This window comes from Trachinotus anak, unplaced genomic scaffold, assembly GCF_046630095.1.
Source record: "Trachinotus anak isolate AG129_WGS33_773 ecotype Australia unplaced genomic scaffold, CSIRO_AGI_Tana_v1 ptg000015l, whole genome shotgun sequence".
Lineage (NCBI taxonomy): Eukaryota > Metazoa > Chordata > Actinopteri > Carangiformes > Carangidae > Trachinotus > Trachinotus anak.
Window position 1 is genome coordinate 5938668 of NW_027273866.1, and position 24783 is coordinate 5963450.

General features: G+C 40.2%; 1 protein-coding gene across 6 annotated transcripts; it reads left to right on the forward strand.

Annotated features, from left to right (window-relative positions):
- Positions 1 to 1338: 1338 nt before the first annotated feature.
- Positions 1339 to 24004, forward strand: ppp2r5ca (protein phosphatase 2, regulatory subunit B', gamma a). 6 transcript variants are annotated; one of them, XM_071498988.1, is made up of 16 exons: positions 1339 to 1524; positions 1597 to 1662; positions 2898 to 3048; positions 13757 to 13956; positions 16289 to 16399; positions 16687 to 16779; positions 16890 to 17020; positions 17112 to 17171; positions 17369 to 17477; positions 17788 to 17841; positions 18088 to 18258; positions 18358 to 18485; positions 19011 to 19112; positions 19299 to 19371; positions 20419 to 20500; positions 21360 to 21499. In XM_071498988.1, the coding sequence occupies exons 1-15, from the start codon at positions 1498 to 1500 to the stop codon at positions 20482 to 20484; spliced, it is 1542 nt and encodes a 513-aa protein (XP_071355089.1). In that variant the 5' UTR covers positions 1339 to 1497; the 3' UTR covers positions 20485 to 20500; positions 21360 to 21499. The 6 variants fall into 6 exon arrangements, with proteins under 6 accessions (XP_071355089.1, XP_071355090.1, XP_071355086.1 ...); XM_071498985.1 differs by having other exon boundaries at positions 1340 to 1524; positions 20384 to 20500; positions 21360 to 24004; XM_071498989.1 differs by lacking the exons at positions 20419 to 20500; positions 21360 to 21499 and adding an exon at positions 19755 to 20377.
- The last annotated feature ends 779 nt before the right edge of the window (positions 24005 to 24783 follow it).

Below are 24783 nucleotides of genomic sequence, written 5' to 3' on the forward strand. Positions count from 1 at the left end.
TTAATTTGAAGATGATGCCATGATAAAGTTTATAATTCATTAGGGAGTCTCCTCTAATGGCCTGTTTGACCATTTTCCTTGTGGTAAAGGGCCACAGGGCATCAGAACCAAATCCATTCATAAACAGTTTATTAATAACTACAAACTAGCCTTGATGGATTATTGTGGAACCCTTTATTAATTATCTTCACATTGGTAGGTGACTAACTTACCTAAGAAACCCTTTATTGTTTGTTAATGACTGACTAACATTACTACTAAAATAATTTTCTTTAATAGTCAATTGTTTGTTTAGTCTATAAAATATCAGAACATAATGGAAAATGTATGATTAGTTAACATGTTCCAATATTATTTCAACATATTCAAACTGCCATTTTGGCCTGACCAACAGACAAAAGGGTTAACTATCATAGAAAGTGGGGAAACTAGCAAATGTTTTTGGTCAGAATTACTTAAAATGTATCAATTGCGAAAAATGTTGACAATCGATCTTCTGTCAATCAATTAATTGACTAATCATCACAGCCGTAGAGGACTGGTTGGTTTCTGGGTGCCTGTGGAAATAATGAAACTGTGGGGGTCAGTAGGGGCAACAACAAACAACAAATATTTGCCTGGGGACCTCATGGGAGTAAATCCGACCTTGTAATGGTATTAGAAAGACTGATTGACCCGCTAAGTCCTATCAAGAGAAATAAATGGCTATGTCAAGCGGGGGTAAAAAGGGAAAGTCAATATACCTCATTTAAAATCGAAGTTGGCTGATATAAATTAGCTTTCGGTTAAAGCACCCAGCACTATTCTGCTCGGTGACCGTGGAAGAAAATATCCGCCATGTTGGGTTTGACTGAATTATGTAATTAGTATCAGGCTGCGTTTTTACCACCTCCAGTCACCACACATAGACTTTTTTTTTTTTTTTTTTTTTTTTTTTTGGTCTGCGGGGTCACCGAGAAGTTCACCTCCCCTCTCAAAGTCACAACTCAAATGAGCAGTAAACACCTGAAATAAGTGAGTCACCGGTGAAGCACTTCCGGACCGTGTAAACGCACCTCTGTCCTGAGTCGGGGTCACAGACCCAGGTCAGCCCGTCACCTTTGCCGCCACCCGGTCTTTTCCAGATACAACAGCGCCCTCCAGTGGCAGTCCCCCCGAGTACTACAACCGGCGCAGGACGCATCTTTCGCCCAGGCTGGAGGTGCATACAGCGGGTACCAGAAGGTGCAGACGCGGCAGTAGTAAGTTGGACGTTGACAGCGGATGTAGTCGGTGTTTTTTTTTTTTTTTTTGTTTGTTTTTTATTCAGAAAAGCGTGAGTCGTGGTCCGAGGCCACGGATGACACCTTGTTGTGGCCCAGTCACATGGTGTCTGGATGGCCGGTCGTGAAAGCCACATCAGTGTGTACAGTCAGACGTGTTAACCAGGCAGCTGCTGCCGGCGTGTGACCACAGCTTCACCGCGACCCGCTGACACCGGGGGCTTCCCATGCAAGGATGCCTCACAAGAGCAAAAAAGAGAAGGTAAAGTAGCTTTTCTTTAAGAAAGGTTATTGCATTAACTTATTTTTATCACTTAATGATGTCTCTGTTTAGGAATCATCCAAGTCCGGAAGATCTAAAAAATCTGGGAGTAAAAATGGGCCTGCAGATGTCCAAGAGGTAAGTGTTGTCACTGTCCGGAGAGAGCTTGCATTGGCCGCTCTATAAAAATATAAAATGAATATGAAAAAGTAATTTCACTAAGCTGCTCATGATGCTAATGGTATGTTGTGTACCACAGGGTACCACTCACATAACACAATGTGATGTCAGTGTAAACTTCAAAACCAAAAGTAAAATAAGTATTGAGTAATATTTACTGTTATAAGATGTATTGATGTTTTTTACTATTGTGCTTTTTAGTAAATGTATTTACTCTATTTTGGTTTGTTTTTGGTGTTAATTGGTGTCATAATGAGCAAACAGAGGTTTTCTTTTCTTTTTGCCTTTGGCTATTCAGTGTTTATATTCTCTAGAAAAGCTTCACAGCGATGATAAGAACTGACTAACTATAGCTCAAACACACATGCACATTTAATATATGACTAGCACATGTAGGGGTATTATATATGAAATATTACATTATTTTTCTTCGCCTACCTTGTTTTTAACAGTTGATTTTACACATGCTTTCTGTGACCAATTGTTGCTGTTGACAAATTCCCGAGAAACTCACTAATCATCCATTTGTTTTAACATTTAATGACCTTTTGTTCTCATAAAATGCACACAGAGTTTCTCATGTGACCTCACAGCATGATCTTATGACTTTATTTTCTCTGAAAACGCTTGCATTTGAACGCTAGCCCTCCCCATCATGCCTCGCTTTGCCCCTGAGTATAGTACTAGGCATTGTAGAGGCTATTTTTGTCCTTATTATTTCTGACGTACATCATTGATGCTGAGTGTAGTACATTGAGATTGAAAGAGACCTGATTGATTGACTGTTGGACCTGCTGTTTGTTCCCATCGACGGCTTTATCAGCTCTATCTGTGCTCAATCATTTTGTCCACTGAGGTCCATCACAAACTCTGTCAACAGATGCAGTACAGCACACCACCGGCTGCGATCAGGTTGCTTCACTGAGAATCACCTGATCTGATTCGGAAAGGAACTTGACCCTTAACCACAATATCCTCAACCCTTCTCCTCTCCTCTCCTCTCCTCTCCTCTCCTCTCCTCTCCTCTCCTCTCCTCTCCTCTCCTCTCCAATCCTCTCCTCGCCTCTCCTCTCCTCTCCTCTCTGACAGTTGAGTAAAACGATTCCTGTGTCGTTTCCATTGGGGCAGGAACTACCTTGCCCTACCCTGCTCAAGTAACGGGAGTCCTTCCTCTGCACCTCTTGTTTCTGCAGGGCTCCAATAAGAAAGTGCCTCCTGCAACTCAGCTGATGAGGGTAAAGCAGCCGGGGTCACACTCGGCCATGAAGAGGGAGAAGAGGTTCAGCACTTCCTCTTTCCCTCTCTGTGCTAACAGAGAACTACAGAAACTACCTGCACTAGCAGGTATGCCTCCTTCACTATACAGTATCTCTGTAAGGAGCTATCACTCTTCTCTTCATCCTTTCTTGAAATGCTGCTCCTCTACACTTTCCTCATCTGTAATAACACAAATACACAGATCAGCGTATACTCTTCTTCTGGAAAATGCTAAGATTGCACGTTTGGCCTATATGGATGAAGGGAATCATATTAACAATTCATAGCCTTGGTGGATCCTCATAACCGCCTTTTTAACCTTGAGGTCTTTGCTCACTACATAATTTAGAGCTAAGCAGACTGCCCAACAGCTTTATCTGTAATGCAAATGATGTGCAATCAGCTGCATCTCCAGCCTTACCTGGAGGAAACAGATATTACCCCCGGAGTGCTCGCTCATGTAAGACAACTCTGACTCAGACTGCATGGATAGACCAGAAGACAGTAGAATCTGGGTCATCCAATAATAACTCAAAAATCAAACAAAAACTGTAAACCCTGATCGGGAGAAGGAGGCATCTCAGAGTCGTATAAACACTTCAGCCTGTACTGCACTCTACCATAAGCTTACGGTATGTTATTAATGTGAAATAATACAGCCTGAGCAATCACTATGAAAAACTGTGATGGGGGATGTGGATTTGTTTTAAAGCTATTTTTGTGATGACCAATCAGTGGAGTAACCGCAATAATCATAGCAAGGCAAGCTGCCCCCACTGCCAGTGTTTTAATTTAGTATATTGATTGACTCTATTTGCGAATATCACACTGAAGCTGATTCTTAGACAAGACAGTGAGATTGAGGTTTGAACATTTACATCAATCTTTCATGGCTTCTTTGTTTACACACATCATTACAGACAGGATCTGACCCTAAGTGGTTTCCTGTAAACTAAACCCAGCTATGCTTTGCTCTCATACCTGGATGAGCCCGGTGACATGACGGAAAAACAAAAGAGATGCACAGCTCAGAGGATTTGCAAGTCATGGTAACAATCCCCCGCAATTTATGTATTCTACTCGTATATTTAAAAACAAGTTTTATTTTTGAGAGTTTTGAGAAGAAGCTGAGGGGGGAGAGAGTGTAGAGGGATAAGAAGATCCTCTCCGTGACTCTTCAATTGATGGTAGTGACCTGGAGAAACACACATGACCATGCAGAGCCTTGAATATGATCACAAATTACGCTCCTGACAGTTCATGAACTGCTATAAGATCAGACTTTATAGTTAGAAAACTAAACTATGAAAACTATCTTTTTACCTGGAAAAGCAGACACCAATACTTCAGACTTATCTCCCATACTTCTGACATATATGAACTAAACCTGAAAAATTAGACAATTAATCAGTTTGTAGATGGAAAGAGAACTGACCAGCATCTATTTTAATAATTGATTAATTGTGAAAAAAGCAAAAATGCCAAATATCACCTAGTTCCACTCTTTCCTGTAAAGGATATTTTTCATTATTTTCATACATTTTATAGACCAAAAAATTAATTGATCACTGGAAAAAAAAAAAATTGCCAGACTAATCGATGCCAAAAATAATCGTTTACTGGAAAGATCTTTAATGAGGACCTTTTGTATCGGTATCCCTGGACCTCAGGAATCTTTATTTTGTATTATTAATTATCTTTTGAAACAGGTTCAAATATTTGCACAATCACCAACATTTACTTTACAGTAGCCTTAGTTATAGAAACAGGCAACAAATAAATAAATATATCTGCTCTTCTTCAAGATAATACTACAGAGATGAATACAAAAATAAATATATCATGGAACATCACATCACAGACTAGCACTTGGAGACCAGAGTCGGTGTACAGAGGGAATACAAGAGATTTCAGGGCCGTGTTTGTAAATGGAGTTTGTTTGCGGCTGCAAGAGAAAACGTTTTTATGCAGACCGCTCAAAATGGCCATTCGGTGCCACAGGCACATCTCAACCTTTAATAAGAAGCGACCACAGAGTATCACTGGACACTTGCTGGCGTGGACACAACCTTGACAGTCGGGCCGAGCTGCCTGTCTGGTAGTCAGTGAAACATTTAGTGACGAGCTTGTGTTACACAGAGCTCTGACAGACATCACTGCCTGTGCTGCCATCTTCTGGTTGAAAATTGAATTGGTCCAGTATCTTTGACTGTCCTTTCTGTTTGTGTTAAGCTGTTGACTTCATTAGAAGGGTAAAGCTTGTGTTATTTGGTATTTTCTTACTCTCAAGAAACCTCATGAAAAGACCAAAACCAACAGTGTGTTAGTCTGTCTCTCAGTAAAAGACACAAAGTCTGCGGGACCTATATAGGAGGGCTGAGGGGGCCTTTTACCTGTCTGTGCTTAGGGGCACATTTTCTGATAATCTGTCCATGAATACTACTGTATAACAGGCTACATATAAAGATTATATTATGAGGATCAGTTTATTGTTGATTTTGTCTTTGTTAACAATAAAAAATACAGAATATTGCCAGCTAGAGTATGTTTTTTCTTTTCTTACCCAGCCTGTCCTGCTAGTAGGAAGTAAGTGACAGCTTCTCTGCAAATACAGGCACCCGTTGTCATGACTGTGGAATGTAATGGTCGAGAGCGAGAGTGAGAACAGCTTAGTTATACACTTGGCCTCTCCTCTCCTCTCCTCTGCTCTGCTCTGCTCTCCTCTCCACATTGAAATAAAGAGAAAAAAGAAGAAATAAAATAATAGATACACCTACTAAGGTAAAAAAAAAATCACCCACCAAGAAGAAATTACCTGTGAAAATAATTCAGACATATATTTTTTGGGTTACATGTGTTGTTAGTTCTGTGCACCAGGATATTATTTATATGATTTAATCATAGCATTTAGACCCCAACATTTTAACCACAATGTGGTGTATTGAGTGGTTATTTCGGATGCAGGACTACCGATCAGCGCAGCCTCTTTGGTGGACTCTTAATTATATTTTAATTAATTGTCTGACTGTGTCCATTGCTGGAAGACAGAACAGAACCTTTGTTATTAAAAGACTGTGAAAGGACTGTGAAGATGGTGTGGTGAGACCCAATGTTATGAAAACTCTGGTCGGCCTTGTGGCAGGAGTGTGGTTTCGCTCAGTGTGTCCTGTGACAAATCACATGAAACGAAGGGAAACCGCTTCATTATGTAAAGATGAAATGCAGATTATTCACCTTGGAGTGTTGAACTTGATAATGGACTTTATCGTTTCCAAAATGGATATTCACTAAAGCTTTAGTCTAAATATATATAACCTATACGATTTAAAGTGAAATATACTATGGTCTTATATGACATATAATCGTTTCATCTATTGTAAAAACAAATAGCTGGATTCAGTAGCTAACCTTACAGACACGCTGTGAATTCTGCAGAATTTTGCTGTTGTGTACCCGTACATTTAATATTCCGTCCTTTCGCTTTCATTTCCTGTTTACAGCTAATTTTTCGAAGCACAAATGTACGTCACTCAGAATAACATAATGCAGCAAATTCTGCCTTTGCCCCGAATAGTGTGTGACTCATAAAATCCTCTCAGAAAGTACATTATGCGGAGCCGCTGAAGGTGGTTGATTGTTGTTTCATTTTGTTCTTATTGGACAGCGGCATGGAACGGTCTCTTATATGTCTTTTCAAGCTGTCTCACAATCGTTTATTTGATATCAAGTTGTCATTTATATTCAGCATTACACTACACTATAGATTGACATGGTCTTTCATCTTGTGTAGTGAATAATCACGCCATAGCTTCCACTTCAATTTCTTTGGCTTTTCATCCTGGAGAGCACCAAGTCCCCAGTAGTCCTGTCCTCAGCCCCTCATGTGGTTTCTTCTCATCTCCTTCTGTTCCTCATTGAATCCAAAGATTTGAGGCCCCATCTGACCCTCTCCCCCACCTCCCTTTGATAAAGAACCAAGCAGAGATGACAGGAGGAAACAATGAGGGACTTTGAAGATTCAGCTGGGGCCTCTCTCTCTCTCTAAGCACACTCAGAGTGAGTTATTTCCAAATGCTTATCCTAAGTCAGATTATGCTGAAAACCCTGCTAATGGTTAAACTGTGGAAAAGACTTAAGTCAATCTGATCTAAGATCTGTAGCAGGGTCTGCCTTACAGAGCGTCACCAGAGACCAGTGAGTGGGGAGGAGGAGCCTGACCAAAAATTCCAGTGTATGTCCCGCCCACTGTGCATGCTCTCAGCCAATCACCCCCCCTCTCTACCAGCAGCCTTTGCCCTCATTGCTCCAGAGCAGCCTGGACTCAGCCAATCAGCTGGCTCCTTCACTGCTTACATCACTAACTAGCCAGTTCCCTCCAGCAGCAGAGCTTCATTTTCTGATCTGCTTTTGTGCTAAAATGGAGGCTGGCCTCTCGCCCTGAGTGGATCGCCTTCCTGGTTGAGGTTTAGATGTTGACATGCAATAAATCTGGAGACAGGATGGTTGTGGATGCACCTAATTCCAACGGGCCTTTTCAGCCGGTTGCTCTTATGCACTTCAGAGGTACGTAAGGACAAATTATTCTTCCTGTATTGTCCTAGGGAATTAAGGGGAGAGAGAGAGAGAGAGAGAGAGAGAGAGAGAGAGAGCTGTGTGTTGCTGTGCTCCTGTTCCCCTCCACTGGTTACTGCTTGGTTAGTCAGCATTCAGACGTTTGAGATAAGATCATCGTTTCTTTGTTTTGTTAAACAGCTCTGTTGTATGTGAAAGGGAACTGGCCAACGGTTGTTTGCAAGGCTTGTATGCATAGCTGTGAGACACGGGAGCTACATAAAAATCTGGTTTTACTAGCTAGCAGCTCTCTCTCTGCCCATCCCCCCGCCAAGCTAGTGATGTCAAAGGAAGTGAGGTCATAGCCTAGGGAAGGGTCTTCTCCTTAGTTTTTCATGTGTTTGATTGTAATTGTGTGATTCTGTAGTTATGTGTGCAAGTATTAACCTCAGCCCTCAAGGAAAAGCTTAAGAGGAATCAAATCTTGTCTGTCCCCTTCACCTCCTTCTTAGCTGCTCTACCCGACCCAGCATTTTTGTCACACTCCAGTTCATCTGGGCACAAATTGGTCATAGTGTGTAGGCTTTAGACAGCCACTGCTCTGCAGCAGGCAGCAGCCCCCTTCCCCATCTCCCCTCCCTTTCCCCTTGTTACCCTCCTGTGAGCGACATGCTCAGGCACCTTCCAGACATTTTTCTCAAAACAAGGCGCAAGAGATGAAAACCTGGATGTGTCTCCTAAGTGCAGATCTTTGTCAACAAAGCGCTGCCGTCAAGTACGACCCCAGCCATCTTTGCCACAGCAGAGCAGTAATGTTGTAGGATTACAACAGCGGGCTCGGCCTCTTAATATGTGTACAATGCACTCAGTCATGTTTGAAAGGCCCAGCCTGTTACCACTGTACTCGGGTGCAGCCCAGCGTTAGATGAAGCCTCGGGCAGTTATTGATTACACTCTATTGAGCCACAGAGGCGACTGCCTTGAATGACAACTCAGTGTTTGGGAACAATCAGACTCTCTGCCTCTTTCCTCTCATTGTGTGTCCTTATCATTATAACCCTGTTCAGACCGAATGTCCTACGTCCAGATCTTTCCAGATTGACTCTAGATAGAGTTGAGACTGATTGCAGTTTATACAAAGCATTCGAAAGTGTCTCAATTTCATGTTTTAGTGACCACTTTAGAGCGGTTTTCATTCACTTCTCACATTCAGGGAAACTGAAAGTACTATGAAACCAAAAAAAACAAAAAACATTTCTACATGGATGTGGACATGATTGTGGTGTCTCCCCCCAGGTGTAGACTTGAAAACCATCATCCATGTTTGTAATTTTTTTTTTTTTTTTTTTTTTTTTTAAGACACTTGTTTTGACACATGAATCCCAGACCAGCTCTGAATCAGAATCCACATCCCAACACCTTCCTCTGTATGTTATGGATGCATTCATGCCTGCCTGTATTAGCCATCTTCACCTTATCAGAGTTCAGTCTGTCTGTGTTTTTTTTTTTTTTTTTTTTTTTTTTTTCAATTATAATAACAAGCAATGCAAAGCACTTCTCACTTGCATTAGTCACAGGAGCCTGCAAATTACAGCTGTGAATGTGTCTCATGTGTGGCAGTAATACATACCTTCAGCTGTTTCCAAACAACAAATAGGCGATGATCCAGGAACTTTAGAGTGTACAGTTTATGCTGGATGCATTCTCAGGTGTTGCTTACAATGCAGGCAAAGCAGTTTTAATGAATGAGTGCGTGTACGCCTTCACAACTGTAACACACTGTCCCTCTACATATCTATAAATAGTAAAAGGTCAATGTTTACATTGATCATAACATGCTGTCGATAACGCAGATTGCCAAACTGGTTCTAACTCCAGACTAGCAGCTGTTCATTTGACCTATTTACAGAGAAAAGTAGAGACTGTTGTTCCAATGTGACTACAGTTATTTATTATTTTTGTTTTGCACAGGGGGGCATTAAGATAAATCTTTTTCTGTTCTCTCCAAAACACGATACTTGTGTGTGTGTGTTTGTGCATGCGCCTGCTTGTTCTCCTAAGGCTTCTGTTAGTTACATTAATAGAAGTCACATTGTACTTAACATCAATTTTGAGATCTCAACACTGGGCCTTTATCTGTTACACAACAACCCGCTGGGTATTTTAGGAGTGTACAGAAACTTTATAACACAGGCAGACAGACTTATGTAATAGGAGCAACACAAGTCTGACACGGTCAGGGGTGCAAGGCATGGCAACACATTCCAGTCCAACTTCATGTCCCAGTGCAACCAGCACAACTTACAAAATATGTTACAACACAAAAGTCATGCCAAGCAGGGAGATGGTGCACCAAGAGGTAACAAACAACTAAAACAATGAACCCTAGTTTCATTCTTTCTAGTGATGTTATTTCTTACTGTTGTTGACCTAACAAGCCTCCGTCTGAAACGTGCTATGTCCGCTTTGGATAACTGGATAATTAGCTTTTAATAATAATAATGATAAATGTCTTAGAGGAACAGCTCTCTCTCTTATGTGTTTTTAAGCAGGAGCACTGGCAGTCGCAGTGTTTTCCGGTTGTGACAGTGACAGCCCCATTGGCCGTCAAATCTTTATTGCAGTGGCCAATAATGGCGGCTCACACACTTACCCTCTCTCCTCCGGAATTCCCAACCTCTCACTGTCATCAGGATAAATTGTCCGACTTGAAACTGACACTGCAGAAGTGTAGTGTGCATGTGTGTGCGTGTGTGTCCGCGCCAAGTCTCCATTATGTCTGAATAGGATATCTCTCTTCTTACCTACAATCTGCCTGTTTGCAAGAATGTCAAGCACCTGTGTGTGTGTGTGCGTGCGCGTGTGTGTGTCCCCCTCCTCTATTCTGGCTGAGGCCTTTGTCACTCTTTGAGTATGTTCACTGAAATTAAGACATGAGCAAATAGGTTTAGCTGCTTATTATTTCCCTACAAGTGTTTGTACCAAGTTTTTCCCTCTTATTGCACACCTGCAGGACGGAATTGGCAGAAATTTATGCCAGTTTGTTTATTTGCTCATTACTTTCAGTCTAATTAAAAGAATTATATGGTTTTATAAAGCATCTTTACAGTGCTCTGTTTACCCCTATCAGTTGGATATTATTTATGAATTTTCTTTATTTGAACCCTGTGCTAAATTCATAAATCATAATTTGTCTCCAAACCTAATTTGCTTATCTCAGTAATTGGAAGCCGTCTGCCCACAGGTTACAGTACAGTCATGGAGGAAGAATGGAATTCATCTACTTTCTTTTTTACTTTGACGTAAGCCATGTGCAGATGGGTGACAGATTAAAGGAAAAACCAACATAAAGTACAACATAAATTAGTAAGGTGTTGGGCCACCAGAACAGCTAAAATGCACCTTGACATTGATTCTTCAAGTCTCTGAACTCTACTGGAGGGATGGACGCCCGTTCTTCCAATAGTTATTCGCTCTTTAGGGGTTTTGATGATGGTGGTGGAGAGCAGTGTCATCCTGGGAGAGACCACTCCCATCAGGTTTGAAATGTTTCATCATATGATAAAGGTGATCACTCACAACAACTTTGTATTGATTTGCAGTGACCCTTCCCTCTAAGGGGACAAATGGACCCAAACTATTGCAGCAAAATGCCCCCCCCCCCCACAGCATAACAGAGCCACCGGATCCCCTCACTGCAGGGGTCAAAGCATTACACCATTCTCCTGGTGTATGCCACACATGCACTCGCCCACCTGTGGAGAATGTACTGAAGGATGACTCATCTGATCATATCACTTTTTTTTCCACATCTCTGTAGTGCAGTGCCTATGGTTTTTGCACCTCTCAACTCTCGTACTGTATGTGCATGCATCTCTGTGATGAAGGGTTTATGCACTGCTACCCTACTATAATATGCCTCTCCATGTAATTGTCAACAGACCGTTCATGCTGACACAGTCTGATCACGTCCTGCATTGGCTTTCTCAGTCACCTGTGGAAGAGTTGCTCTTTTTACTTGCATATCTCACCAATGCGTGAGCATTACAGTCATTAAAAATGCACCGTCAACCACAATTTGCAACACTGTTTACTGACGCCTCTAAATGCAGATGTCAATATTCATATTGAAACGCTAGACCTTTGAGCTGTCTTTGTGACTGAAGCGCCATGTTCCAACAATGAACCCTCTTTCAAAGTCACTGAGATCTTTTCCTCTGGTCCTGCTCGCCATCTTAAAACATGCCACAGAGAACGAGTGGATGTTAATTGCTACACTGTACCATGCAGTGTGTCTTTGTGGAAGCATCTGCATTTGTTATGTTTCGCCACTCATTTATTCAGGTTTTTCCTTTAATTTGTCACTCATCTGTATGTAACTGATCCGGTTCGACTCACCCATGGCGCCAACTGAGGAGGATCCTCATGTGCCGACAGCCTCTGAGCCTCAGTGCCAGCCCATTGTTAATGCCACACCCATTACTGATTGGTAATTATGGGGTATATGAAACGCAGTCTTTACTGCACGGGAAGGATTTGTCGAGGTTTAACACAGTAGACGGTGGATAGGCTGTGCTATATATGATTTTTATGTCACAGTGATATACATTTTCTCACTTCAGTGCCTTACACCTTCTGTTGTAACTGTGGATAAACATGCACAACTTCTGTATATGGAGTTGACTTCCAGAGAATAGCAGATCATTAGAGGCACCAGTGGTTGCAGAAATATTTCAGTGTGAAGCTACTGTAGGTGTCATATTCTTTATGCATGTGTGTAGGCAACCTAAACATATAACCTAACCCTCATCCTCAAATACAGTACATACCGTATATCGGAAGGGGCATAAAGATGAGTATAGCAAACTAACCACCTGTGTTTTGTTGGTGCATTGTAAGTCACATGAGAGCAGAGACCACATGAGAGCATCTTGATCTGGCAGACCTCTTATCAGTGTCAAATGCAGCTGCTTCTGTCAGTTACATTTACCCACACCTGAAGGGATTCTATGACATCATTCATTTGCCTTTTTTTATTACAGCTCCAGGTGGGGGGATACAGAATCAAACTTCCAGCAGTCAGCCAGGGAAGGGACCCTTCTCTGCCCTGTGGTTATGAAAGGTTTCATAATGTATGGCATTTGAGATAATAATCTTTTCAAAACATGCCCCTGTATCTAATCTGTAAAAGGAAGTAGGGGCTGTTGTGAAATGTCATTCTAACTATGAATGATAAAGCTTTATTTGCATCTTGCAGAAAGAACTACTTTGCCAAAGGTGGCAGTAGCTGCTTTCCCCCCCTTAAAATGTCAAACTATTGTTTTAAAAAGTTTGCAGTATCACACAAAGCTACTCAAATACATTCACAACATTGTGTGTTTTAGGTGCACAGATCCAAAATAAAATTGACTGTGTCATAACAGCAATTAATTGGGTAGATGAGGGACAGGGAAGACGTTTCCGCAATTATGACAAGCAAAGACAACACCAAACATCATAAGAGAGAAAGAGAAACAAGCTAGATCAAAGTTGTGTCACATAACTACATAATTATGGTGTCGCTGTGTGTTATTACTGCACCACATGAGCAGGTAGGAATTTAGTAATGGTGGTATCCTCTTTATGTTGTCATGCATGAAGTGTTGACATGCAGAGATTGTTTGTTTACAACCCTGTGCTTGGGAGGAAATTAAGTGAAAAAGCAAATCCTCAAATCGCCATGGACATATAAAATGACAGACTTAAATAGCTAGGTTTGTTTTTAAGAATATTTCTTTTTTTTTTTTTTCCCCCCCTCAGCATGTGTGACTGTGACCGTTCACCTAGTTCCCAAATCCATCATCCTCCTCCATTCCCTCTCCATCGTGTTTTGTCCCCTCTCTCTGCTCTGTTGTTATCCCGCCCCGGGCTCTAACCATCTCGGCTTTTCTCTCAATGCACTTAAGTCTTCATGACTCATTTGCCAGTCTGATTCACTCTCCTGCTACCTCGTGTTACTTTTTTTTCCATCACATTGCTGCTTTAACTGTCATCCTTGACAGTTAAACCCGCCCTTTCCTTTCCCTTGTGACCCCTCGCTCTTTGAACATGGCTCCAATCTCAGAAATTCTCAGTTCGCAACATTTCATCACCACTTTGTAGCCGTGTTAGGCCTTCAAATCTCTTTCGGTTGTCCCTGGACTCTGGCCTCTCTTGTTTCCCCTTAACGTGCCTCACTTTTTTGTCTTTTTCTGTCTTTCTTTAGATGTGGCCCCCGCGGAGCAGGAGAAGCTCTTCATCCAGAAGCTACGACAGTGCTGCGTGCTTTTCGACTTCCTGTCTGACCCGCTGAGCGACCTGAAATGGAAGGAAGTGAAGCGGGCGGCGCTGAGCGAAATGGTGGAGTACATCACCCACAACAGGAATGTCATCACAGAGCCCATCTACCCGGAGGTGGTGCACATGGTCAGTAGAGCTGGATCAAAGGGGGTTTAGTTTGCGGTTAAAGCTGAAGATGAGGGTGAAGCCTGGGCTGAGAATAGGGGCAGGCTGTAGCTGCAGGACCGAGAGAAACTGGATTTGCTGATGTTTGCTTTTTCCTCTCAGGGCTGGCTTTCCTGAAGTATCAACTTCAGGTCATCTCTTCAGTCACCTTTTTTTGAAATATGTTCAATAAGTGAGCAAGCAAAAATGTCAAAGATTTGCCTCTCAAATTTGCGTATTTGATGGTTTTCTTTATAATATATGTTAGTAAAAATACATGAAGTGATGATATTGCCTTGGGCTCTGGGAAACTATAATGGTCATTTTTGACCACCAATTTCTAATATTTTATAGCCAAAACAATTGATTGATTTTTACCTCTAAATTGCCCGTAGGCGTGAATGTGAACATGACCGGCTGTTTGTCTCAATGTGTCAGTGCTGTGATAAACTGGCAACCTGTCCAAGGTGTGCCCCGCCTCTCGCCCAGAGTCAGCTGGTACCAGCCCCCCTTCGGCCCTCAAGGATAAGCGGTACAGCTAATGGATGGATGGATTAAGAAAATAATCACCAGATTAATCAATGATGATAATAATCATTAGTCGCAGTCTCTCAACCTTATCAGCCTTTGACACTTTTTGTTTGCTTTTCTTCAGATCATTGATGCACACACTTTATTTTTTAAACTAGTTGGTGAAGTCTGCTGTTGCCATTTAAAATGAAGAAGGTTAAAACCACTGGGAACCTGGAAAAATATTTTTAAGGGCATTTATTTCTTTCAAAACCTTGATAAAACAATCTGTAAGATTATTTCTACTGTGATTCAACCTCCCCCCTGTACATCAAAGCTCTTTCGTTATGAGAGGGTCTTTCCCAGCAAAGGACTTTCCACTTGCGCAAGGAGTGATTCATTTTACATTTTCAGCTGAAGCTGCAGTGGTTTGTTTGGAATCAATGCTTTTCCTTTCATTTACAGCAACTAAACTTAAAACAATATTGTCATAATGACAAATGTCCCACTTAGTACTTCACAGTCTCATGCAGAGATACAGAAATGGTGCCATAAACATGATGAAATCACTATAAACATGATGAAAACACTGAAGTTATAGAAAGCTTCTCCTCCCTTGCCGCTGTTATCTTTTCATCGTCGAAGCCATCAGCAGAATCGCCATGATCACCGTTATGACATTTCCATTGACAGGTTCTATTGTGGAGTTAATGCGCAGTCATCTCCGCAGCCTGTTCTGGGTTAAAGTGCAGTACAGCCTGGACAGTCTATCTACCTTGTAGCTTGTCTTTTCAAACAAGGCTCTCAGTGTTTTAGTAGGCCACCTGCAGTGTCCCATGATCTGCCTGGCAGGGAACAGCAGCCCACAGGGGAGTCAGTTGACACTGTGAGAGACCAGAAACACAACACACTTAGATTATTGTGGGACAAACCCTTGAAGGCCAGTTGCAAAGTTAACGTTAACTTAAAAAGAAAAGGGAATTTAGAAATACCTAAGACGGGACATTTCTTAAACATGAGGAATTATGACTAAACTTTGGTTAAATTTATTCTAGATGCTGGGATCATATTTTTCTAATGAAATTATTTATGAAAGATTTCCTCTCTGACTTTTTGAGTAGTGATAAATGAAGAAAAACTAAATCATGAAACATGACACCAACACGTGCTCCCAGTCATTAAACACAAGGGCAAGGAGCTGAATAAATTGGCTGTGCTCCTCAGATGATGCCAGCTTTTATAATCACCCTTTAAGCGAACTTTCCATAAGCAAGTGCATCTAGTATATGACTGCCTCTGGCTTTGAACTGACTCCACGTGCTTCAGACTTGACCTGGAGGAGGCTGTGCTGTACATCTTGGAAACAGAGATGCTGCTTTTACTGTATTTGTTTTAGGGAAGTGCAATGTTCATGTAAAGCAGAGAGAAACTCAACAGGGTTTATGAAAAGAATTGAAAAATCAGCGTTTTTGAAAACAATCAAGAAGCAGTGGTTTGATGCGGTTTCACTGTTGGTTTAACCGTAATTCCTGATGCTAAACATTTATCTACATGTGGGAATCTTCTGGCAGGAAGTTCAGACCATGCTGTATGTTTTTTGTTTTTTTTTAAATTTTGTTTTAAAAGAAACCCATCCTATCCTAACCCAACCCGGGTAGAGCCATAAGCTGTATTTTTTCCATTCTTAAATTAAATAACATGAACTATGGCTCAGGGTTATTGAAACAAAAGGAAGTTGACATGAGTACCGTTCTGTCCGGGGCAATAAACATTCAGGGTATCATTTTCATTTCTCCTCTTCCAGTTTGCAGTGAATATGTTCAGAACATTGCCTCCATCGTCCAACCCAACGGGAGCGGAGTTTGATCCAGAGGAAGATGAGCCCACACTTGAAGCGGCATGGCCACACCTCCAGGTTGACATTTTAATCATAGAATCATCTGCAAAACAATGAGAGGTTTATAAATGGCTCTCCTCTGAGCGTGTCTGGAACATGCAATAAAAAGAAAAGAGTTAACAGCCAGCAATCAGCATATAGCCGCACACCCAGAACTGAAGTACACAAAACAGCTGGAAAATCATGTGCTTGATTTTAGAGCATTTGTAAACTATGTCTATCCTCACTTTATAGCAATTCCCATGAATTTCTTCCCAGCATTCATTTTAATTCCTTTGTTTTCATCTTGTTTGTTTCTGTTGCAGCTCGTCTATGAATTTTTCCTTAGGTTTTTAGAATCGCCCGACTTTCAGCCTAACATAGCGAAGAAATACATCGACCAGAAATTTGTAATGCAGGTAAGAGAATAATATTTTGGCAAACTCTCAGTCTGTAGAACAGGAATAAAGAAACACAGTTTGCATGGCGACTTTCACTATACTAACATTTCGCTTTTCTTGCATTGCAGCTCCTAGAACTATTCGACAGTGAGGATCCCAGAGAGAGAGACTTCCTCAAAACCACCCTCCACAGGATCTATGGAAAGTTCCTGGGGCTGAGAGCGTACATCAGAAAACAGATCAATAACATTTTCTATAGGTCGGTGCAGTTCTCCCACCACTCTGTTTGTTTCTAATCATGTATACAAAGAGAAATGGTCAACATGACACATTCCTGTTTGTTCTCACAGGTTTATCTATGAGACAGAGCACCATAATGGTATAGCTGAACTACTGGAAATACTTGGAAGGTATGAGCCTTAACTAAAGTTACAAGCTTTGTTAAAATTTAGCTGCAATGTCTGTGTGTATTTTATGCTATTTTTATATTACATTTAGTGGTTCTTTTTTCCCCTTTTTAATTCCTTGTCAGCTATTTAATCATGCAACTCTGTTTTTCAAATGTTTTGATAATTGTTTTGTTTTTTTGTTTTTAAAATTTTTACAGCATAATCAATGGATTTGCCTTACCACTAAAAGAAGAGCACAAAATTTTCCTGTTGAAGGTTTTATTGCCTCTGCACAAAGTCAAATCACTCAGTGTCTACCATCCACAGGTAAGTTTGCTGAGCACAAAATGAAGCACAAGAAGCTTCACTTAGGGTTGTTTTTTTTTTTCCAACTGTGAAGCTGTTTTGCAAGAGAGATACAACATATACATATTTCACCTCACGTATTTAAATATTCTTGTCCAAACCTGCTTTAAGTACACTCCTACGCTTCTGCAGGTTTTGTCAAAAACTGGTATTGCATGTTCCAGCCGGTCTGTGCCTTAGGCGTCCCCTTCCATGTTACCTTTTAGTTTGCTTGTGCGTAAATTCAAATGCTTTGAAAGTTTAACGATTTCTATTTGTGTGTGTTTTGCAGCTGGCTTACTGCGTGGTGCAGTTTTTGGAAAAGGACAGCACTCTAACTGAGCCGGTATGTCAGACAAAGACGTGGTAGAATCATTTTCATTTCTTTGCTTAATACTTCTTGCTGAGACTCCTCATTTGAGGCTCAAATACGATGTAAAAAGCTGAAATTCGTGTTCGGCCTTTTTTTTTTGGACTAAATTAATCTCTCTACTAATTTTTTTACTTCTGTTTAGCCCAAAAGCTCCCCTCCATTTATCCTACCTGAGCAGTTATTCAGCTTTATCATTATCCTTATTCACCATCCCAACAGGTGGTAATGGCTCTACTAAAGTACTGGCCAAAGACTCACAGCCCCAAGGAAGTGATGTTCCTCAATGAGCTGGAGGAGATCCTGGACGTCATCGAGCCCTCTGAGTTTGTCAAGGTGCAGGAGCCTCTGTTCAGACAGCTGGCCAAGTGTGTGTCCAGCCCCCACTTCCAGGTAAATGATGGGTATTCACAACATTTCCTTCATGACTCAGGGCATTTTAAGTGCTTCAGGTGCCTGACAGGCTGAGGTGTTGTCCATTGTTTCCTGTAGGTGGCAGAGAGAGCTCTTTACTACTGGAACAATGAGTACATCATGAGTCTGATCAGCGACAACGCAGCAAAGATTCTGCCGATCATGTTCCCTGCTCTGTACCGCAACTCAAAGACCCATTGGAACAAGTAAGATACTTGAGTTTAGCATCTCCACACAGGCTGTGCTAATGTCCCTTTTAACATACTGTATGTACTTCACACTGCATGGAACACCAGTCTTAACACGATGCCCAACAAAATAGCTCATATAGTGACAAATCAAGTGTGTGTAGAGGTGTGCATATAGATAGGGTTTGGTCACAGAATGTGCATTTAAGCACCTCATCAGATTTATTTATCATAATGAATTTCTAGAAGGTCGCTTCACATAACCTCTAATTCCTATCTGTTTTCAGATTTTAGTGCCCAACACAAGACTTGGAAAGAATAGTTGAACATTTCAACTCGAGCTGCTTTACATTAGAAATAAAATGTGTCACAATCAACAGTTGAAAGCTTCATATTTTTGTCAGCGAGTGTCAGTCTTTGATATTAATTGAGGTTTGATGCTGAGGGGCTAAACAGGCCATGACAGTAATGTTGCTTTTGTTTAAAAAAAAATTGACTCTTGACCAACTGCTTGTGTCTGCGTGCGTGTGTGTGTCTCCACAGGACCATCCACGGCCTCATCTACAACGCTCTGAAGCTTTTCATGGAGATGAATCAGAAGCTCTTTGATGATTGCACACAGCAGTTCAGGGCTGAGAAAAACAAGTAGGCAGCAACACAGACAGACTCTTTCTCCCACTCAATGAAATCTTTTTTTAAAACATAATGTCTGATTGACACATAATTGCAGTCGTCCTGAAAGACTGCAGCTGAATTGTTGTGTTGGATTTCACATTTACTCAGTGGAGTGGAACAGATTAATGACAGGAGGTTTGGCGCTTTGTTTAACAGAGAGAAGGCGAAGTCAAAAGAACGTGAAGAGGCTTGGATCAAGATCGAGAACCTCGCCAAGTCAAATCCACAGGTGAGCATTGTGTGCAATCCTTTAAACACATCTGCCCCTCCCCACTACTAAAGTGTGTGTGTGTGTGTGTGTGTGTGTGTGTGTGTGTGTGTGTGTGTGTGTGTGTGTGTGTGTGTGTAGGACTAGTATAATATGAAGTAAGTGTCTTGTGTTTCCTGTTGCTGAATTGTAGTTCCCTTTCCATCTTATCCCATTTAGGTTTGCTTTGACTGTGTTGGTTAGTTGGTAACATTTTGACGAATGCTCTAAACATGTGCTTAGTTGTGGTGCATGATTTCTGTAGTATGACAGAATCCCTGAAAGACTCAAGAGTAACTTACTTTTTATATTTCTCCTTTCCCTTTCCTAAAATTGACTTTATTATTACACTGACATTATTTAAGGAGTAGTTCAACATTTCAGGAAATACACTTTGTGTCAGTGTAGGCTTTTAACAAAGCCTCACTTTGTTGCTGACTGTTTGATGACCAACTTTGATTACCACTCTCATGTCTGTACAGTTATTATAAAACTACAGATACCACTGGTTAGCTTAGCTTATCGAAAAGACTACTGGCTCTGTCCAAGCAAAAAAAAGTAATTGGCAAAATGTCAAACTATTCTTGTGCAACAAAATAATTGAAAAACATTTTTTTTTTTACCCAAACAGTTCAGTCAATGTCAGCAATTTACCATAAAAGATTTAGTTTGGAATTGATTGATTGATTGATTGATTTACATTCCAGTGTCCCAGCAACTGGCAATCTCTTAACATCATTTAAGAAGCATGTTGCATAATCACCACTTGCTCTAATTCCAAATAAATCAGTTTTTATGTTTTTAGTCATCACTATTCCTACACCTCAACTAAAACACATTACCCTAATAATTATAATAGATCAGTTGCTTATTTCAATTCATTCAGATCCTCTTGATTCATTCTACTTTGCATGCGACTGAAAGTCTTCTCTCCATCCTTTTTGTGTTTTTCTTTTTTTTTTTTTGTTTCTGTTTCCCTTTCTTTTCAACATAGTTCTCTATGTATGTTGATTCCTCTGACCTCAATAGTCCTGTAGCAATGGAGACGGATGTCCCTTTGATAGAAGATGTTCAGAGGTTAAAAAAGACAGTTGAGGAGGGCGCGACTCAGGTAAACCTGACTTTCTCTCTGTCTCTGCTCATCTTTCCTCTTATAGTCACTCCATACACTGACAGATTTGTGTATTACCAAAGTTTGCAAAGTCTTCTAACTGAAGCTACTTGCACTATAGTAATTATCACTGGATAAATTGTGTATTAAATATAGTCTTTGTTTTCTTTTTTTATTTTATGTTATTTGTTTATTTATTTATTTATTTATTTAATCTACTTTCCAAAAGATGCAGGAACAAACAAATCTGGACTAAACTCTGGAATCAAGAGCTTTCTGTTTAGAGTGTTTACTTCCCCTTGCATGATGTCTAAGTAGTAAGGAGCCCAAAGTGTTTAGTGTTTTATACACACAAATAAGTAATTGATAAGTCAGTGAATGATCATTAATAGATTGCAAAAATATATACAATATATATGAATGAACAAATTATTTAAAATAACTTGGTTTATCATTCTGAAACATACATGATAACTGGTGACAACATCACTGTCTGGAAAACTGTCATTATGAATCACTGCCATTATGAAATAAAAAGTGACATGATTTCAAAGTGGCATTTTCAGTGATATAATTTTTTTTAAGACATAATACTGAACACTTTGGTGCTCCTACATTTAGTGCAGTTATTGCTGTTTTAATATTTTGCCTCATACGTTAACTCAGTCAGTCTTGGTTTTCCTCTGTTAATTAGATTTTGATGTATGTAACTGAATTGTGCTCCAGCTGTTGTTGTGCTTCATCACAAAGATAAGATCAGAACAGAGACAATTGGACATGTTGACAAAAGATGATGACATCAAATGTTATAAATATGCCTACATTTTTTTTTCTCCCGTCGTCCTTCTCCATCTGACAGTTGCAGCATGACCAGCGGAAAGAGCGGCCCATGGTGCGACGTAAATCTGAGTTGCCTCAGGATATCTACACCACAAAAGCCTTGGAGTCCCACCGCAGAGCTGAAGACATGTTGACCACCCACGATGGACTCTAGGTCCCGCCACCTGCCGGCTCTTGGTTCAACTGCCCCCTCTACCCTTGACAGCCATGGACATCCTTTTGGCCCAGGCTCCAGAATTACACTGGCGACCCAGACTGGGCTCTCATCCCTCTTTCCACCATCAGTTTACCCAGAATCCTTAGTTCTCCTTCATTCCTACTGCCACAGTGCAGAAGCCCTGTATCCACCTCCCTCAGATTTCTGCTTTCTCAGGTTTATTTCTTTATTTGACGAGGAGCGGGAGTGTGTTTTGTGTGTCTTTTAGCCCTCGCCACATTCAGTGTGTTCTCCCATTGTTTTCCCTTCGGTTCCACTCACCTGGTTCCTTCATTCCTTCTTGCAAACTTGTTCACAAAGGATCGGACATGGTTACATAGGAACTGACTGACTCACTGTCTAAGGATCGTCTCTTGGTCTCTGCTTGGTTTTCTTTTCTGTCAAAGGGAACAAAAACAGAAACTGTTGGTCAAATGAAAGACAAGACTTTCCTGTCACGTGTTGTATGTTTTCTTTATTTTTTTTGCTCAATCTAATGGACATCTTATCAGTGCCAAGACTGTTGTGCTCTTTATGTTTATTTTGTTTTCATGTTGTTATCTGTGACTTTAACAGGGACACTTGCCTTTGTTTCTGGTCACTGGTGTTTGAATTTTTTTTTTTTTTTTTTTTTTTTTCAGTTTAGCACACTTAAGACCAAACTGAGGCCTGTCCTTAGCCTTGCAACGTCCAGGAAAGATGGCAAGGAAAGAGGAAGTTGTCCTGTGGACATCTGACACTTTCCATTTTATTGTTTTGTGCCATATGCCGCTCTTTTATATGCTTGCTTCCTTATGTTCATCGGCAATATTTGAAAACCAGACCATAGTGATGCCTAGACAGTTCAAACAATGGTACTCACTGTGTTTGAGTTCAGTAGATGAGGATGAACCTGAACGACAGTTGTATGTAAGTTGCAGTATACTGGGCTTTCTAACATGTAAATAATGGCTACATGCTGAATAGAAAGACTGAGAGCACAGCTGTGCGATGTTCAAGGTGTGTGTTGGGTTATATATACTGTAAAATAAATAGGGATGATCTGTGTAAAGGAAATATAATCAGATGATCTTTTTTTTTTACTGTGAGAGGAGGCACAGATCTGTACTGTCACACACATTTGTGTGTTTTAACACCTAAAAACTCTACTCACTGATGGTTTCTGGCAGCCATTACTAAGTTAGGACCGCTTCTCAGTATGTTTATTTTTAAAGAGCATGAAGGTATATTGGTATTGTTCGCTATAAAGATTTTAAAATCCTCATTATTAATTAAAAATACAATTAATTTATTATCAAACATAAGACCTGGTGACCTCAGTAGCTATTAACATACTGACACGATTAATACTGAAATTATTTGATGAGAGCTACCAAAAAACCTTAAATTCAAATTTAAAGGTGTGGCATGTTTGTGTTGCTACCATTGCTGAATTCAGTCGTCTGGTTTGCAGGTTATGCATATTGTACACTTCTCAGTGAGGAAGTTGTTTGAGCTTGGAAAGTATCTTCCAGTCAGTACCATTGTTTAAACTGAGGAGGTCTGCTAGATTTCTTCATATTTGACGTGTTGTATTTCTTTGTCTTGTCTCTGGAGGTTAATAGCGTGGATGTCAGGTTTTGGATTTTTTTTTTCTTTTTTTTTTTTTTTCTGGCCATTCAGAAAGCCCAGCGCTGAAACAGACTGGTATCAAATGGCCACGAAAATGCCAGATGCTGAAAATAAACTGACATTGTGACTTGGCTTGTTAACTGTATTAATACTGTATTTGCTTGAATGCAAAAAGATGTAAATTAAAACTACCATGTCAAACATGTACCTTTTACCCTGGAGGAATGCCATTCACCAAACCGATTTCTGTTGTTGAGGTCATTGCGTTTATGAAACAGTCCTGCTTGCTGGGAGAGATGTTTTATGGATTTTATGAGTTTGAGTCAGAGATGTTAGAGGTTTATTTTAGTGCTGAAAACAACAAGTCATTCACGATAACAAAGAGATGATTTAAAAATGATTTGGTGGCTTGTTCTTTCTGCAGGATCTTTGCAGATCTTTTAATTTTAACATATTATTTCCAAAACATGATAACTTAAAGTGTCCTTTTGTATGTGACCTGTACTATATGATTCATTTAATATTGTATATATGATTTACCTTGTTTCATGTAGTGTTATATATCTAGATTAATTTTGTACAAATTGTCCCTCTGTACAGAATAAAACATCGATAGCAAGTGAAAGAAGTCAATCTGGCACATACCGTTTTATTTCTCCTGTTTTGGCTATACGTCCAGTGACACAAGAATTTAGAAAATGTAATTATTTTTCTTATTGAAATCTGCAAAGTTTCCTCTCACCTCTAAATAACTGAGAAATGTTCAACCCCAATGTGTGCTCCTATCACTGTCTTTAGTGGTGTACAACTATATAGAATGAATAAAGAGATTATTTGAATATATATTTTCAACTATGCATCCATTTTGGCTTTACTGATCTGAAAGGGCACACATCTTAAATGAGACGTAGAATATATAAACGAATTAATCTGCTGTAACAAGGATTAAAGAGGCTCGTATTACCACTAATGTTTGGGCTCCTGGAGACCCTGCGTCCTCTTTAACAGCCCATACTTAAATACACATGAGACAATCAGAATTTCTGCTATTGGAGTATTATGAGTTTCTTCATGAGAGGGGTCTAATGACCCTAAACATAATGTGGGATAAAATACTGTACAGTCTTTGTCTCTAATACCGTTCTGGCAAACAGAGGCTATATGTACAGGTATTTGTTTATGCTTATACTTTTCATTTAGCATATAAAACAGGAAAAAGACTACTTTTCCCTGATTTCTGTATATCTGAAGAAATCATTTTCAGCATTACCACTTTTCTTTTAATATTTGGGTTTTAGTGACATACAAATAAAGGTAAGGGTAATAAAAGGGGGGAAAAAAAAAGTATATTTATTTTTACACATTAAGCCATTGGGTTTGTGAGCCCCTCCTCCCACCCACCCTCCAAAATGAGGAAGTAAAGCTGACTGAACTCTATCCAAACTGTTCTGATTATATGCACCCTGTATTATATGTATGTACAATATATGTAACCTGGTTCGATACATTGGTAATGTTAATAGCGGTGGATTGTTTTGAACACAAGGGGGAGCCAGATAGTTGTGAATGAATATTTACTGGTGGTGGTTTGTAGTTACTAACAGTGGTCTATTATAACATGCAGAGAGTAACATTG

Excerpts from the sequence above, each read along its gene's own strand:
- ppp2r5ca (XM_071498985.1), top strand. The coding sequence starts at position 1,498 with ATGCCTCACAAGAGCAAAAAAGAGAAG. Across the intron at positions 1,663-2,897 it reads GGCCTGCAGATGTCCAAGAG|GGCTCCAATAAGAAAGTGCC; the intron begins GTAAGTGTTGTC and ends TTGTTTCTGCAG. Across the intron at positions 17,021-17,111 it reads ATCAATAACATTTTCTATAG|GTTTATCTATGAGACAGAGC; the intron begins GTCGGTGCAGTT and ends TTGTTCTCACAG.